The sequence below is a fragment of the Carassius gibelio genome, chromosome A1, assembly GCF_023724105.1.
Source record: "Carassius gibelio isolate Cgi1373 ecotype wild population from Czech Republic chromosome A1, carGib1.2-hapl.c, whole genome shotgun sequence".
NCBI lineage: Eukaryota > Metazoa > Chordata > Actinopteri > Cypriniformes > Cyprinidae > Carassius > Carassius gibelio.
Genome location: NC_068371.1, coordinates 38,725,328 through 38,743,522, shown reverse-complemented (window position 1 = coordinate 38,743,522; position 18,195 = coordinate 38,725,328). Strand labels below are relative to the sequence as shown.

Below are 18,195 nucleotides of genomic sequence, written 5' to 3'. Positions count from 1 at the left end.
TGCTTTTCTGGTTTGTATAGCTCACCTCAGTGTTGTTCTAAAATTATCTTTTGTTTTTCTAAGCTTAACTAACTTAATTGGGTAAAATGCACTAGGGCGCTTTGACTGCCTCTGAAATAAGTACATTTATTTATTCAAAAGCGCTTTTCACAATAAATACGGTCCCAAAGCGGATCTTTTTAATCATGTTATCTGTAATCAAGTTCTTCCACTGGGCATAACAAACATAATTGCCAGGATTTGCACAAAAATATTCAAATTACTGATTTGTGTGGCTCTTCTAAAAATAAATACTGTTCCTTTTTCATCGCGTCCGTCTTAAGTTGTTCCATTTAGCAGAACAAACTAAATCACAAGGGTATGCTGCATAAAACTAGACAAATGCATCCCAAAATGAGGAAGTTTACTTATTTGTAAAGCACTTTTAATGAGAAATATAAAAAACTAAATTTTTCATCATGTTATGCTACAACATAGCATAGCAAACATTATTGAAAAGATCATTGTATAACTATGCTAAATGCACTTTTCACAATGCATATTTTCACATATTCCAAAACTACATAAATTGCCTTGAAAAAAAAAAAACATGCAGAAAACCTTCAAAATGGTTTCTGTCTAAACAAAAGACAACAGAACTGCGCCTAGAGAAAATATGTCACGTGGAACTCCCAGGAATGTCTCGGTGAAAACCTTGCAAAGCCACAGGGCGATGTTTTGTCCATCTTCCTGTAACATGTCATTATGTGCGCAGCTGTTTAAAGCTCTCAGTAGAGGGTGCCATAGAGCAAGTCCATGATACAGTATAGAGATTCTGCCAAGGCTGTGACCACAAAGGGGTGTGTTTTCTCGCATGTTTGTGCAAGTCTACAACTGGCACATGCTGTGCGAACTGAAGAGGAAACAGGAAGGGAGACTATTATACCCAGCCATGTCAGGTTTTAAAGGCTCAGACGTGACGTGCACATAGCAACAGCTCCCAGACTCCCGGATTTTAACCTCCTCCTGTTTCACTTCTCAGTTGCTATGACTATAAGGCCCTCCACTTGTAGAGCTAAACGTCTGTTTGTTCCTTACCCCAATACTGAAGACGACAAATGCTGTGAAATCTAAGCTTGACTGAAATGCAGCAGTTGTGAAAATGCATCAAATCACTGAACAAAACCCATTGTATTTTGATCCATCTGCTAAGCGAAGTTCATTTATACACCGTAAAATAGTCATTTCAAAACAGATAAGCAAAGCTAATAAACAAAAAGTGTTGTATGTATTATGCGTGTGTGTGTGTATATATATATTTTAATGAACAAAGTGCTATAATCTACATTAAAAATATATTTTATAAATTAAAATCAAAAACTATATTCATTTATTAAAATATATTTATCTTAAAGAGTATGACGAATGAAAAAAAAAATTCAATCTATATTAAAATGAAATTTAAAAACCTATATACACATATTTATCATAATAAAAACATTTGTATCAATGTGTAATACACACACTCACACATTTACATTGAAATGAATACATACAAAAATACTGTAATCTAGATTTATAAAATCTGTATAGATAAATAGATACAGATTAACAATAAATAGATAAATAAACAATAAAGTGCTTTAATGTAAATTTATTAAATCGTTTTTTATTTTTAAATAACTTTTAGATCAAAGAATGTGATGAATGGACAAAAAAACTAAACAAATCAAGTGTTTACAAACACAGGATTATAGCTAAAGAGGAAGTGTGAGAACGAAAAAAAAAAACCTTCCAACCGCAAGAACCAAAGATGAATCCGGTGTAAACTCAATGAATCCCAGAGGCATCCAAGTGAAAATTCTCAAGGGACATCACAGGGCTTTGAAGAAGCACCAAGCTGTGGCTCCAACCTCAATATTCACAACAAACATGCCGAGAAAAATGCATCGCTAGCAAGCTGTTGCAATGCAAAATAAGCTTCTCTAGACTACACATCACACTGTGAGAGGAAAACAGCTTGCAGACTGCTGCTAATCTTCTTCCACTGTTAAATGACTTAATAAGATCCACTGCATGAGGACACAATGTGGGCAAGGCAGACTTGCAGCTGTCACCCATGTGCAGAGACAGAAAGCGACAAAGTGAGAGAGACAAATAAAAAAAAAAATAAAAAAAACACTGACCTGCCCAGTTACTGTTGTCTGTCAGAGTAGAAAGGTCAAGTGGAGAGACATCGTTGCATGGCTCTGCGCCACTAAGAGCCTCCTGGATCTTCATGGCAGGCGTCTAGCAGAGGAAAAACAAAGCATAAACACCAACTACACCAGACTGTGTGCAGTGCGCTTCTTATGTTGAGCGATACCCTGCCTGCGCCTGTCCCCGTCTACTTACAGGCTGGGAGGAGGCAGGGGGCGGCGCTGCAGGACAAACCTCTGCGTGCTGATTGGCTGCCTGCTCAAAGCGTGGCTAATTTTATGTTCTTTTCCCTCTCTCTCTCTCTCTCTCTCTCTCTCTCTCTTCACCCCTCCCTTTCTCTATACGCAGCTGTGTGTCCTAGAGAGAGAGAGAGAGAACAAGCAGAGCACGCAAAGCACGCATGCAGATCTCAGGCAGAAAAGCCTTCCTGATTTCTCACTTGAGCAGTGGTGGACAGTAACGGAGTAGCTTTACTTCGTTACTGTACTTAAGTACATTTTTCAAGTATCTGTACTTTACTGGAGTAGTTTTATTTTGAGCAACTTTTACTTTTACTTCACTACATTCCAAAGCATAAAATCGTACTTTTTACTTCACTACATTTCATAAAACATATCGTTACTCCCTATATCACGTGCTCCGACACTCAGAAGCGGTGTCTGATTCATCATGAACGAACTGAGTCTTTTCAAAAGAAACTTTTAAATCGGATCGCGAATCACACCAAACGATTCGTTTACGAATTAGAATGATCCGATTGCGGCTGTTCTGGAGTCGACCACTCACTGATTCAGATGAACCGTTTAGTGCGAGTCTACAGAAGTAAGAACCGGGAGATCTTGTGAGCGCGCGTGCGTCTGATGTTGCTAAAAGTAAGTTATGTCGAAATTTTGGATTAATTATTGTAACTGAAAATCATATTTAGGTCAAAACTGTCAGTTGTTTGGGAACTAAATCCGTTGTAAAGAGAGATCTATTTAAGCCCACTCAAATGCTCGCGTGCAGACGATGCAGACACATCAATTTTAGGTAAAAAAACAACAACAACAAAAAAAACTTAAAACAACACAAATTAAATACAATAACTCATGCATGTTCAAATTCACCGCTGCCGTAATGTTAACAGTTTTATTAAAATGTCCTATATGACGTCTGTTTTTATATTGTTTATCGACAGTAACGTTATACATATGTATATTGTTTGGATTAACTAGACGAGTAGACAGACATGAATGTTCATCGTACTGAAAATAAGTAAATATTGTTAGCTGATGCTAACTGTCTAGCTAACAAGCTTGTTGGTGCTAAGTTGATGTAATTTTTATAAATGTCCAAATATTTTTATTCAGCCACATATATATACATATATATATATATATATATATATATATATATATATATATATATATATAGATAGATAGATAGATAGATAGATAGATAGATTACATCTGGTTAGAAAAGAAAGGATGTGATGTTCAGAACATGGTAACTACAGTAATTATCAAAGTGGGAAGAGATGCACCCCGTTTGGCCAGGGTTTGAGAAAGAAAAAATCATTATGAATTTTTTTTTATTATTTTTTTCTTTAAAATGTTCTTCCTAACTTCAGGCCTTATTATCATGTCATATATACAGTACAGACCAAAAGTTTGGACACACCTTCTCATTCAAAGAGTTTTCTTTATTTTCATGACTATGAAAATTGTAGATTCACACTGAAGGCATCAAAACTATGAATTAACACATGTGGAATTATATATGGAATTATATACATAACAAAATAGTGTGAAACAACTGAAAATATGTCATATTGTAGGTTCTTCAGAGTAGCCACCTTTTGCTTTGATTACTGCTTTGCACACTCTTGGCTTTCTCTTGATGAGCTTCAAGAGGTAGTCACCTGAAATGGTCTTCCAACAGTCTTGAAGGAGTTCCCCGAGAGATGCGTAGCACTTGTTGGTTCTTCTGCCTTCTGTCAGCGGTCCAGCTTACCCTTAAACCATCTCGATTGTGTTCAGGTCCAGTGACTGTGGAGGCCAGGTCATCTGGCGCAGCACCCCATCACTCTCCTTCTTGGTCAAATAGCCCTTGATGCCTTCAGTGTGACTCTACAATCTTCATAGTCATGAAAATAAAGAAAACTCTTTGTATGAGTTTTCCAAACTTTTGGTCTGTACTGTAACTATGATGTTCTGTAAAACAACTAACTTTAAAATACTTTGTTCTTACTGGTGAAAATCAGATGGTCATCTCTGTTTTCTCTCAGGTACATCACAGTGTAAGCTTCACAGTGAACATTACTCTCATCAGCGTAGTCCATATCAACAACAAAAATATATTTTGACTCCATATAGTGGTTATTTTGGAAAAAATCCCAGTTATTTTGAGCAGTAGGATTATAAAAAAATTTGCTAATATAAAATTAAATTAAGTAGCCTATGTAAAATTGCAAACATCTATCTTGCAGTACTTTTTTACTTAAGTACATAAAAAATTGAGTACTTTTGTACTTTCACTTAAGTAAAATTGAAAAAGGAGTACTTTTACTTTTACTGGAGTAATATTTTACCATATGTATCTGTACTTTTACTCAAGTACTTGATTTGTGTACTTCGTCCACCACTGCACTTGAGCATTTCCGAAACTCTTCCCTCTGTTTCGATATTGAACAATCACACAGGTGGGGCAGTATGCGTACAGACAGACCTAATCCTCCAGACAAACGCACAACTCGGTCACTCACACAAACACACACATCCGGGCTCTTGGGTGTGGGACGGGGTCTATTTTTGGAGCAGAGGGGGGCTTTTTTTCTCACTACATACCCCACGTTACTGCCAGCATGACTGAAAGTCCCGTTTACTGTTATTACGACAGACAGAGCTTACTCATGCTAATGCAACTGGATTTGAAACACACTTGAGCCATTGCAGACGTGCTATTTGTGGCAATGTGATTTTCATAACGTGCCCATCACGGTCCATAACTGCAACACTGCTGATATTGTATCAATCCAAACATGGGAAAAGGACTTTGTGCTGTTTACTTTCTGTGCACATGGCGGTGTAAAATGCCACTGTCAGCCTGCCAAGAGACGTGATGTTTAGTAGCATTAGAAGAGATAAGGAACGGCTTGGGAAACATACAGTCCAGACAACCTGTGTGTGAAGACCTGTCTGGCTTTGGCACATCAATGCAAGGACACAATAAAGCAAAGATTTAACCTGAAATGTGCCTCATTGCACAAATACACACTCATCAAAACACACCCTTACGAAACAAAAATATATTGCAGTATATTGGAAAATATCATGTAATATATTAGGCATATATTCTTATATATATTTATTTTTTCCAGTATATTGCAATATATTGAAAGCGCCAATTATTTGTATATTTTGCAATATATTATATAATATATGCATCAGCAATATATTATTAAATGTATTCAAAAATATAAAATATTAGAAAATAAAAAGGGAAAATAATATATTACAATATATCACAATATATTTTAAGAAATATATTGGTAAATATATTTTCCTTTCGTAAGGGCACTCGAAGACTAAACAACAGGTCACACACAGACCAACTGCCCACTTTAAAGACGTGTTTATGAAACTAAATTAAACCTAATGTATTTACAATGTCTGCATGCTTTCGCCGAAACCATGACGAAAACGACTTAAATACTTGAGCGGTGGAAGTCAGTTGACTTAGATCAACAGGCTTTCAACAGACTTGCAGCCTTCACATGATGTTTGGCCCAGAAAACATTGCCTAAAATCTCTCTAATCAAGGGCAATCAACAGTGAACAGTTCATCAGATAATCTTCTTGTCATCACCCATTCACGTCGTGATTAACAAGGTGACAGCTGATGAGATTATATCGCTGAATACTGAAGGGATTTGAGTTATTTTGGATATAAATATTTCAATCTACGAATCTCATCATATGCAGAGATGCCAAAATACCAGTAATCTGTTCTCAGGGTATAACTGAGGGCTATGAAAAGCCGAGAAGCAAAGTTTTTGTTGGAGGTAAATAATGCATTTAAAAGTTGTGTATGAAAAAAAAATTATAACATAAAAAATTGTGAGCTGATGCATTTTAAGTCTTCATCTCATGTTTTTTTTTTCTTGACAAAAGTACTATTCATTTCTTTCTATATAAGACTTCCAATAAGAAACAAAATTACTGAGTGCATCTTAAAAGTGAAAACGCAAATAAAACAATGTAAATGTATGAATGATTTGACATTCTCAGTATAGCTTCAGTGTTACTTTTCATAAACACAGTGGTTAACATAACGCTTTGCATATTAGTAAAGGATTGCGCTTTTCAAAAACACGTTCAGGGAAAAGTACAGTAGTCTCTAATCAGCTGCCACTATCTACTACATGAGAAGCACCTATACCACAATGCACTGCGTACGTGTCACAGCCGGGTACAACATGTTCTAACTGTTATAGCGAGCGTGAAGGAGTGAGATCTCACGCATGATATGCAGTGACACACTGATTCAACATGTATGTCACATCACAATGACCGCGGATCAACCTGAGCTTAGCAAAACCAATATTCCTTGTTAAAAATAAACAGTCGCTATGTTTTTAAGAGAACATTAGCAAACGTCTTTGGAGAACGAAGAGGAAGGAAACTGAATTGTTTGACCTCCAGATTATTTGGACTGGATAATTTTACAGACTGAATCATAAATACAGAAACATTTCAACACAGGATGTTCAAACTATATCAACTCTTTCATTCACTCTCTAAGTATTTCAATGAGCAAGTCACCCTCAGAAATACATGCATGGCATTGCACCAGTTAAACAAACCAAGCATTTTAAAGAACAATAGCACAAGCTCACTTTAAGCAAAATATTACATTTCAAGATGTCTGTTAGTTTGCCATAGAACCTTTCACTGATCAATTCTTATAAGAAACATTGTTTTTTTTTTTCTTGGTGTTATGGACATCTTAATAATCTAAAGAACCTTTTTATATTATTTGAAATATATATTTTTTTTTGGCGGAATGGAAAGGTTCCATGGATTTAAAAAAAATGTTCTTCAAAGGGTCTTCATTAATGCCAATAAAGAACGTGTATTTTTAAGCGTTTGTGCAAAAATTAGACTGGTTGTTGATATTATACATAATGTAACAAAAAATTCATACAATTTAAGGACCTTATTTGGGAATCCACTTTTGCTAGTTTAATGACAGGAAAACGGTCTTCCTGCCGGCCTCATGGTCTAAAAGGGTTGTCATAGGGCTGAACGATTATGACCTAAAAAAAAAGGAAAATACAAGATTTTTTTCACAAAAATATCTGATTTACGATTGAAACAGATTTTTCCACCACTACTTAAAATCAATATTCAATGACAAAGAAAGTTGACAAAGAAATAGTTTAAAAGAAGTTTTAACTTTATTTTGTTTTGATTTTACATCCTGGGATTTGATCTGGTTTTCCCGCTTGGGGTTAAAGTGCAATCAGAAACAATCAGCCAAAAAGACAAGATTGCAGGCCCTGCCATTGTAAACAGTGAAAATGTAGCAAAACATTCTTATCTTACTGTATACGGTTTGTAAATGTTTGTAAGACTGTCAGAGGTCTTCACCCTTTTTTCGATGGAAGCCACACTGATAGGGCTAAGTCAATCAGAGAGCCGCTTTTACCTCAAAATATAAAAGTTACATCTAGTCATAAATAGCATGTCTTTTTATCAATCGGTCATCCCTGTATGGAATACAAAACAAAAGGGGCTATCATTATCATTAACCGAGAAAAGATGATAAAAAAAAGCAGGATTACCTTAATACTGGAAAGACAAATGTGCCTACTTAAACTACTTCCTTAAAGTATGTACTCTTGGTGAAGAAAAAGTACACATTTTTGAGTGTGTAGTAGAAGAGTAGGAAAGCTTTGGGACATACTATCACGTCACACAATTGCGTCTTTAAAAGAGCACTCTGTCGAACCACTTACATGCACCCTGTTCACTGTAAACTGGCCTGCCAATCATCTTGTAACGGTTAATATCCTTCACATTTAATTTAATTTAACTTCCTCCAGTACTGGAGAGAAAATAAGTACATATATTATTTATTTATAAAAGTTCACATTGCTTTTGCAGATGAAATATAACTATTTAAATATAAATAAATAAATATATATATTTTTTTTTTACCAGGTTTTGATTTTTAGTTACTCAAATCCCTGTAAACTGCCACGTGCCGCGCAACGAGTAACACTGCTATAGGTTGCTTTTTGACAGATGTGCTTGTGCTGCCGCGGTCTTGTTCATTTCATACGGGGAAATATCTCTCTCACTCGGCAGCATGTCTCTATGGCAGACGCGTGGGGGAGGGTTGAGCCCAATCGAAACTATAGGAGGCCTCAGTGGAGCGTCGGCGGATGTTTAAAAGAAAACCAATTTTCGAAACAAGTCGATGTAAACTACACATTCTAGTTAATAGATAAAATCGTTTTAATCACCCAGCAATAGGCTGTCCCTATTCTCTTAATGATAAATGGCGTAACGTGCAGTTATAGGTAGCCTAATTCTGATACATGCAATGACTATCCATTATGACATGTAGGCATTTTTATGTTTATGTACACAATAAAAATCTTTTACATTTGAAAACTCTTTATTGTTTCATGTTTAAAAATGTCTGTGTGATGCTACGCGTGCGTCCCTGTGTGTAATAAGCAAAGTGAACGCATTTTTGCTGAGCCGCTCAGAGGCGCATTTTCTACTAACGCGCTCTTTAAATAACAAAAATAAAAAATATTGCACCATTGACTTGACTAAGTTTGAGTTGGTCTATGGCGCAGTCTATTTTCAGTTCCTCAAAATAGCAACTTGCCAACAATGCACCTGAACACACCTCTTTTTTAGACCAGCACGCGCATGGGTGCACAAATGGCCGAAAATCCATTTTCTATTTAAACAACGTGGCGCAGCACAGGAAAATGAGAAGTGCGTCTTGCACCAGCGGGTTTATGATAGGGCCCTAAGTGTCCAAATACTTTTTTGGGGGCTAATGTACAGTATATCATTGTGACGAGTGGGGCGGTGCCGGTGGAGTGATTGGGAAATGAACGACACCTGCTCCACTCACCGGTCTCGAGTCCCACGGAGAAGATCGGAAAGATATAAAACAGGAGCGACGACAGTGAAGGACGAGAGAGGACCAGGCCTGGGCTTTATTTTGTGTTTTAGTTTTGCAGTCGTCCGCGTGGGGCTGTCGGGCTGTTTTGTGTTTATTTTATTATTAAAGCTTGATTTGAATGTCCGCCGGTTCCCGCCTCCTCCTTCCCGTGACTATGAAGTTTGTAGTCCATTAAAATCATTCTCATAAGCGCATTCTAAACCACTTGGGGGGTAGATAAAGACCAAATTAATAAAGAAACAACAAAAAACACAGAAGACGTGAGGGATTAAAAAATATACTGCAAGGAAAATGGATAGAAAGTGAAAGGGTTACTTAGAGGACTATTGCAATCTGCGGTTAGCCAAGCACTGCTGTGTCTTCACACTCATCTACCACAAGAGATTTGAAAACACCTTCTACAGAAATACAGCCGAAACAATACATGCCATGCTCAGGTGTACTAAACCAGAGGTTTTCAAACTTTTGATGCCAATGACCCTCAAATATGATGACCTCCTTCTTAAACTAAAATGACAGTAACACTCAGTTAACACAGTAAGTTTTAGGTTAGTAAAGTTTTTATGTTTTTGAAAAAAAAAAAATAATGAAGTTGTACTGGCACGCTTCCGTTCAACGGTGCCAGAGCCCAGACGGCCTGACAGCAGGGGTAAGGGTAGGTGGTGGTTCAACAAATCCTCACAGTAACACCATCAGACTGTATGGATACATTTCAGATGCTCTTCTCATCCCTTTATCCAGAGATCTGTTAATGTATATCAATCAAGACCCCAACTGACCAAAAGATGTTTCAGTAAAACCGAGACATTACCAAAACATCTGTAATGGTGTCTAATGCACGTCACTGTGTTGTACCAACAAATGTACCAACGAACACTGCGTCCTGATCTGCTGAGCTGAATCCAAACTCAAAACACACACCCAACAGCATAAACATGAGTCAGTGAGAGGTCTTCATCAAAACACTATTCTGATAAAAGCAGGCCTTGCAATTTACCTGTGATTTTCCACAGAGATGCATTATGTGCTGTCTCCCATGAACAAGAAGGATTTTAAGACAATTAGCTGTTCCTGTCACTGTTTACTACCACATTTTAATTCAATTAATTATTGTTGTTGTTGAAATTCTGAGTCACTGACACTGAACAAAAGGAATAGTTCACCCAAAAATAATGATATCTCGTCCAATTCCAACAAATTGTACATCATTTTGAAGGTTTTTTTATGGAGAATGTGAAAATTAATATAACTCATTGCCAGCACAGGTCACATATTGCTGTAGCATAAACACCGCAGAACAAGTTACATTCCTAATTTTTTATATTTACGTTCAGGGGTTTGTTCCCTGAACGTAAATCTCTCCCTCTTAGTGTGAGCAGTAGTAATGGTGATGCTTGTAGAAAAACAAAAAGAAGGCCATGGTGGTAAGCCTAAAAAACAGACTCACGGTGGGGGCATCCGGGTTGTCTGAGTGCTCAGTCAGTGTGGGACTGTGTTTGGGTTTCCTGTTTCTCTGAACCTCATGTGGCGGCGACAGCAGACGCCTGTCACCCTCCTCTGTAACCCTCACACCCAGAGACGGGACGTTCTCTTTATCACCCTCGACCCTGAGAAAGACACAGTTTTGCTTTCAGACACCACAGAATCAACACGAGAGGAAGCAAGGACTTTCTGTGCTTGCCCTTTACTCAAGGGATCAACTCATAAGAGCAGAGCAGAAATGAAGCCGTCGCTGTGATACCTCATCTGACTGTTTATTTACATCCGTCTCGAGAGCTGGATCAGTATGTGTTACACATCACAACTGCTGAGCCACTAATCTAATGTTTTCAGTGTCTCTGTGGATAGTTCCTGACAACAGGATTAGTTTAATCGCTCTAAGATCCAGCAAGCAATGACCCAAACTGGAATGGAAATAAGATTGGATGAGAGATTCATTACTAATCCACGTTTTTTTAAATAAAATCTCTGTAATAATATGGGATTAACCAAATACTTCTATAGGTTACAATTCGGTTAATATGGACTATTACTATTAGCTAGACTGGCTGGTTTGCAGATATTTGTCAATTTTAAGATTTTCAGCAATTGTCTGATATTGCGTGAAGCTGGGCATCCTTGTTAGTGTGCATTACACATTTTCATTTTTTGTATTCTTTAATAATATAACTGGTTGCTTACTGCATTTGGCATAACTTAAGCTACCATGCCATTTGAGTCAATAGAGGCGAAGAATTACTGTATTTCAGGAGAAACATGCTCCTACCTGAAGTGCTCCTGTTGTTCTCGTAGATGTCTCCTTCTCTCTCGGGCTGTTGTCACAGGAGATGAAGAGTGGGCAGTTGGATCCAAGCCCTCTGAACTTTGACCTGTGTGCATTTGTGAGTTAAAGAGGTGTTGCTCGACCGCTGAGCGAATGGTCTTCTCCAGAAAACTGGACAGAAGGATAGAGAGAGAAAGACAACGTCAAAGAACAAATGATGATTGCTTTAATTACATGAACAATGAATCTTATCTGATTGTCCAGAAGATTGACTTGTTTATTAAAATAATTTAATTGTCACATAAGGCTCTGTATAATTACTTACTTTGTTAATTCAGGTCTGCAGTGTCTAGGAGAGACGTGTGAGCTAAAGAACGAGAGAGAAAAAACAATCAAGAAGAGAGAAAATATTGAATTATTATGCTAAGCACCATCCAGTTGAATCCAAAGAGAAATAAATAACCAGAGTTTTTAATATTCTGAAATAAATTAAAGGGGTCATATAAATTTTTCCTTTCTCTTTGGAGTATTACAAGCTCTTGGTGCACAAAGACGATTTGTAAAGTTGCAAAGACTAAAACCTCAAACTCAAAGAGATATTCTTTATAAAAGTTAAGAGTCAACCATGACTCCCTAACACGGCTCGTTCTAACACGCCCCCACATGTTTTCGTCACGATGTGGGAAGATTTGCATAAAGCCGCCTAAATGTTCATGCAAAGAAAGAAGGCGTAACTTTTATTCTCGCTGTTGCCGTCCCCGCCATGTTGTGGAGATGCTGTATGTTTCATTGTGAAAGCGAAGCTACTTTGTTAGAAATCATTGGTTAAGTTTTATTTACAAAACTGTTCCAGGACAGTTCAACCTAAATGTCTTTGTTGCGCTGACCGGGACACGCACCACAGTATGAGGGGCACTGCACTGCACAGCTGGCCAATCAGAGCAAACCTTGCTTTGTTAGGCCGATGAGCTTTGTAAAAATCGACGTGTTTTCAAAAAGGCGGGGCATAGAGGAGCAACAATAATGTACATTATGTGGAAAATATATATATATATTTTTTTTTTTACCTTAACCTGCATAAATACATTACACCAAATACACAACATAATGTTCTTTTTATCAGCATCATATGACCCCATTAATATAAAGTGGTGGCCAAGGTTTATACATTATAGCTGCTCTAGTCATCTGTTTTAATTTGTGGTGAAATGGCTCACAGACATCAAAAGACATCAGTGTTTTGAAGCCAGAAAATCTCCTATTGGTTTAAGTGATCTCATCTGACCATCCAAATCAAAGAAACCAATATGATTTACCACAAAAAAACAAACAAACAAAAAAACAAAGCTGAATTCTCGTGAACTGGAAAGAAAGTTCCCGAAAATGATGCCACGGTTAAAAATAGCGGCATTATCTTTTATATCCGGAAACAGGCTGAGGGTCCGGACACAACAGTTACCAGCAGCGCTCTCAGGGTCAGAGCCAGTTAACCAGTCACAGCTGACTACTCGCTATTTAAACACCATCAGCAAACTATTTACTTGGTATTGAGCGATATCAAAAGGAATGATCGTTAGATGCAAACGTAGATGGTATCAAACGCTACCAAGAATAGACCAGTGATGCGTTGAGACAGAGGACTAAATATGATTTGATGAGCTCTGTCGGTCTTATATAACACAGCGGTCATACAGTGCTCTCCAAGGGACCTGAATGCTGGACTGAGTACAAGCTGGCACTAAATAGCCTACTGCTAGTCCGCTAACCTAGTCCTTCCATATAATCATCCTTTAAACCTAGCTCACAGTGGTCGATAAAACAAATGGAGGAAACTCGCAATGATTAAAGAGGCCAAAGTTAAAGATGTGCGTGTTACCTAAAATAATAATAAATAAAAACATGACAAATTGAATACATACCACTGATCTATGTGATACATACACATTAAATTAAAATACATTTTCATAACTAGGAATTTACATACTTTATAAATAATTTCAGTACTGTAAAAAGTTTGCGGCTTTAAAAAAAAAAGAAAGAAATATTATATTTAGCAAGGATCCAATAAATCAAAAGTGACAGTAAAAACATTTGTTACAAAAAAATGCTCTTCTTTTGAACTTTTGATTCATCAAAGAATCCACAAAAATATGAAGCAGTAGAATAGTTTTCAACATTGATAACAATAATAAATATTTCTTGAGCAGCAAATCATCATATTAGAGTGATTTCTGAAGGATCATGTGACACTGAAGACTGGAATAATGATGCCTAAAATTCAGCTTTGTAATCCCAGAAATAAATTACATTTTAAACTATATTCAAATAGAAAACAGCTATTTAAATTGTAATAATATTTCAAAATATTATTTTTTATATTTTGTTATTTAAATATTTTTTTTAATATTATTTATTTAATAAATATAGCCTAGGAGAGTAACACAAAAAAACTTGAACACCAATGTGTTCGCTATGTAACATTATATCTCTCTCAATAGATCTAACCTGTTGTGGCAGTAGAAAACTCCAGAACTATAAGACACTATATTTGGGAGGCTAAAATAATTTATTCGCTGACTGACAACATCTCTGACATGACGCCAAGTGGGCAAACACACTTCAACCATAAACTCACTCCAACAAAAGGTCAAAGGTTCCAGAAAATACACTCGTAATTTTATTTTCTTGCATTCCTTAAATGGCAGTGAAATGCAGTTTGAGGAGAACAATAAAAAGACATTTAAAGTAAAAAATAACAACCGAGATCAGTTAAGAGTTCTGTTTTTCTGTCAAAGTCACATGGCCTGGTAATGACACATGGGTGACTACATAATGAACAGAATTGTAATTTTAGTGTGAACTATTCCTTTAAGGCTCATGTTCACAGCACTAAAGCCAGCGAGAGTGAGGGCTGGGTTGGGTAAACTATGTGATGGGAAATGTGTGAAGGGTCAGTTGCTATGGTACGAGAGGGGACCGGAGCCTTTGCAATGAGTCAACACATGAAGGAACCGAGAAAACAACCACAGGAGAGGTTTATTTTGACCAGATCCATCACGCTCAGACTGAATTCAACCAGAAAACATTAGCACGTATCCCTGGTGTGACACTAAGAGGATTTCATTTGTTTAGGGGATCATTTGTGCGTACTATTGTGAAGACTTGGACAAATAACATTTGTGACATTTACCTTACTACCACATAATCACCTAATGATGCTGAATGTACAAGAACAAATTTGTTGTGACAAATCTGAGGGCATATATTGTGACAATAAAATGTCTAGATCATTTTTATTGTGAAGATATATTGTATATAGCATATCCGTGCCTCCACAATAACATGTCTTTCAGCAAAAGCGGGGAAACGGAAAGAAAGAGTGAGAAAAACTGTGAGCAGTCCTACCTAATGTAGAAAGGAGATATTGGTCTTTCATCTTCTTGGAGGCTGGGGAAAAACAAAAACAGAGGTCAGGCTCACTGAACAGCACAATCTAAACATATGCAGTATTTGCCAGTCAATGCCAGAGTCAACACAACAGTTTTTTTTCCCCCTGAGCACATGGTCCGAGGGTCTCAGGGAGCCTATTGTTTGGTGAACAATGTACATGTAGTGCCACGGTTCAGAGCTTTGTTTGACTTGTCTCCAGTAATTACTACAGCTGGAAAGAACCGTATCCACTCCACATGCTGGAGATTGGCCAACAAAACTTGATGAGCTCAGGAGTGGATGTTTCCCAGATTCAGATTTGCTGGGAATTAATATCACTTCTGAGAACAAAACAATCCACATCTCAGGGGGACTGCATTAATGCAAATAAACAACGGCTGATATAGCAATCATAAGGCCCTGAGAAAAACAGTGGACTTTATCGCACTTTCTTTGCTTTTTGAGAGGAATATGAGTGGAATGTTCTTAAAAATGGTCAATTGTGTTAAATGGAAACATTACACCACGAAAAAAATATATATTTTACAAAACAATGATAATCATCAAGCTCATTAATACTTTAATTTGAATCCATTTTTGTTTTTCCATTTTTGTAGTAAAAGTGTCTAAACACACTTCAACTTAAATAAGTGGTCGACTGATATATCGCCAAGACCGATATATCGGCCGATATTTGCCATTTTTCAAATATCGGCATCGCCGACAAGTTTTTCTGTTTGGTCTGTGTATTCATGGTTGATGTATTTTGAGTGTTATCTTGGCTTTATTTGAAAAAATGTGATTCACAATGTACACAAACTTCCAAGAATACGGAGTGCATTGCTGGTTACAATGTTTACTACATTTTTAATTAGATTTTTATTAAATATTTGTTTATTTGTGAAAAAAAAATCATTTAAAAAGTATAAGAATGTTTATTTTACACACTTATTTCTGAATCCATTTTCAAATGATTTCAAATTTCCTAAATTAAATTAAATTATATCAGTATCGGCATCGGCTGTGAAAAAAAACTATATTGGCCAAACACTAACCTAAATACATGTTCATCCAAGATAAAATTAAGATAAATATTATTACAAAATGATGATGAGCAATTATCAGGTACAATGAAAATCAAATTTAAATACATATTATTTTTCATGCTTTTGTGGTAAAAACTTTAACTTTCTTTAGTCTTGTATGAAAATGTATTTAATTTGAAGGATATAGATTTTAAAATAAATATATTGATCAGATTTTTCAGTTTTTACATAATTTTATATATAGTAATAAGCAATCATTAAGCAAATTAAAATGTTTTAATTTAAATCAGTATTTTTTTGTAGTATATATATATTATATATACATAAACACACACACACACATCATATATATACACAGAATTTATAAACATCCTTCAAACTAACAACATTTTCATCCAAGACAAAAAAAAAGATGACAAAATATGATACAGACAATACAAATATTACAAATGAAAATGTAATTACTTGAGAAGCTAATTAGCTAAATTGATATTAAATATCAACACTTTTTTCACTTTTACTTAATGTATTCAGAAGATGCTTTTATCCGAAACAACTCATGCCATATTCAATACATCTAGGATGTTTTAAGTAGAAAACAAGACCTTTTTATATGTAGCTGAAAGTTTCAGCCAAAATATTTCATAAAAGAATGCAAGGGGGATTGGATTTGTATAACTTTGATGGACATTCAAATCTGTGTAAATTTCTGTGCCACAAATTCTTGTTATAATCCAATTAATTGCTACGTTTGGATTGGGTTTAAAAAAAACTGTTCTAAAAATGTGGATGATTGAAAGGTCCATTCACTGAGTGATTTGGCACGCACCACTCAGAAGTATGTGCAACGTTGCCATGAATGCTGTTGTAAGGTGTTTGTGTGTGTGTGTGTGTGTGTGTCAAAAGGGAAATAAGTATTCGGAGTGCTGGCTACACTGAATCACAACCATCCAATTCAAAGGATTTAGATTCCAGTTCACACAGGAATAAAACAAAAAAGAAATTCAAGTCCATTTGGCTCTAAAAAGCTCAAGAATAATATGATTTATGAATGAAGGTTTTGGGCATTTGTGTGTGTATCAAGGTGCTTGCCTCTTGTTGTAAAATGTGAAATGTGTAAATTGCCATCTCACAGTAAAGCCTGCTAAGAATAAGGGTACCGCATGTACCTTCAAAGACATTTCGCAAGATTTCTTGGGGAGTAGAAAGGAAATATTTTTCCACATCACTGAAGCTCTTAAGTGGCGTTACACAGTCTGACAAGGGTATTAAAATAATAATTGCCGTCATGAATTACAAAACGGAAATCCTGCTTAGCCACCATCTCCCTGGGTGAACAACAAGGCCCTTTGACAAAGCTTTTGTTTTATGGGAAATGATGGAAAAGTACCACTTCTTAACATAATATGTTCAAAAATGGCTAAACATTTAGTGGAGTTAAAAGACAACTAGTTTTCTACAGCTATACATATATACATAAACACACACACACATACATAGAGAGTGTGAGAGAGAGAGAGAAATAATTATTTCAGTAACACTTTAGTATAGGGAGTAATACTAAGTATTTGCTTTTTAGCATGTATTTTAAGAGAAGATTGGTACTTACTAATTAGTACTACTAGATTTTAGTTAATAGATAGTTAATAGTGAGAATAGGACCTTAAAATAAAGTGTGACCATTATTTGTCATGTTCGTTAGAATTAATATGTCTTGTGTAGATGACTCAACTTAAAACCCTTAACCTGACTCGTCTACTTCTAGCACGTAAGAGTCATTAAACTTCAGCTGAATGGTAAAAACACATGAGTCACTAGCATCACGTTTTCTGTCAGTTTACAACATGTATTACAGAGCCATAAAAGGACACGGCTGGGTGACGGGGGGAAAAGGATAAATTACTAAAATGTAACATTTATGACTGCTATAATTTAACAATCTGATAAGTGGAAATTTTTAGTGCTTGTATATTTAGATTTAGATATATTAAAGCTCAGTCACAAAATTATCTAACAATGATACTTCCCTTTTAAAGCGAAATGTTAATTTTAGTGGAATTGTAAAAATTGCTGAGAAAGGGGGGGGGGGGG

General features: G+C 36.1%; 1 protein-coding gene across 8 annotated transcripts in view; it reads right to left on the bottom strand.

Moving 5' to 3' along the window:
- LOC128021011 (protein FAM13A) overlaps positions 1-18,195 on the bottom strand; it is a 44,977-nt gene that overhangs the window by 8,015 nt on the left and 18,767 nt on the right. For all 8 annotated transcript variants that reach the window (XM_052607891.1, XM_052607931.1, XM_052607875.1 and 5 more), the window contains 5 exons: positions 15,035-15,076; positions 11,955-11,996; positions 11,633-11,800; positions 10,814-10,973; positions 2,166-2,268 (listed from right to left, as the gene is read on the bottom strand). In XM_052607891.1, coding sequence (XP_052463851.1) covers positions 2,166-2,268; positions 10,814-10,973; positions 11,633-11,800; positions 11,955-11,996; positions 15,035-15,076 — 515 coding nt within the window. The remainder of the gene's footprint in view (positions 1-2,165; positions 2,269-10,813; positions 10,974-11,632; positions 11,801-11,954; positions 11,997-15,034; positions 15,077-18,195) is intronic.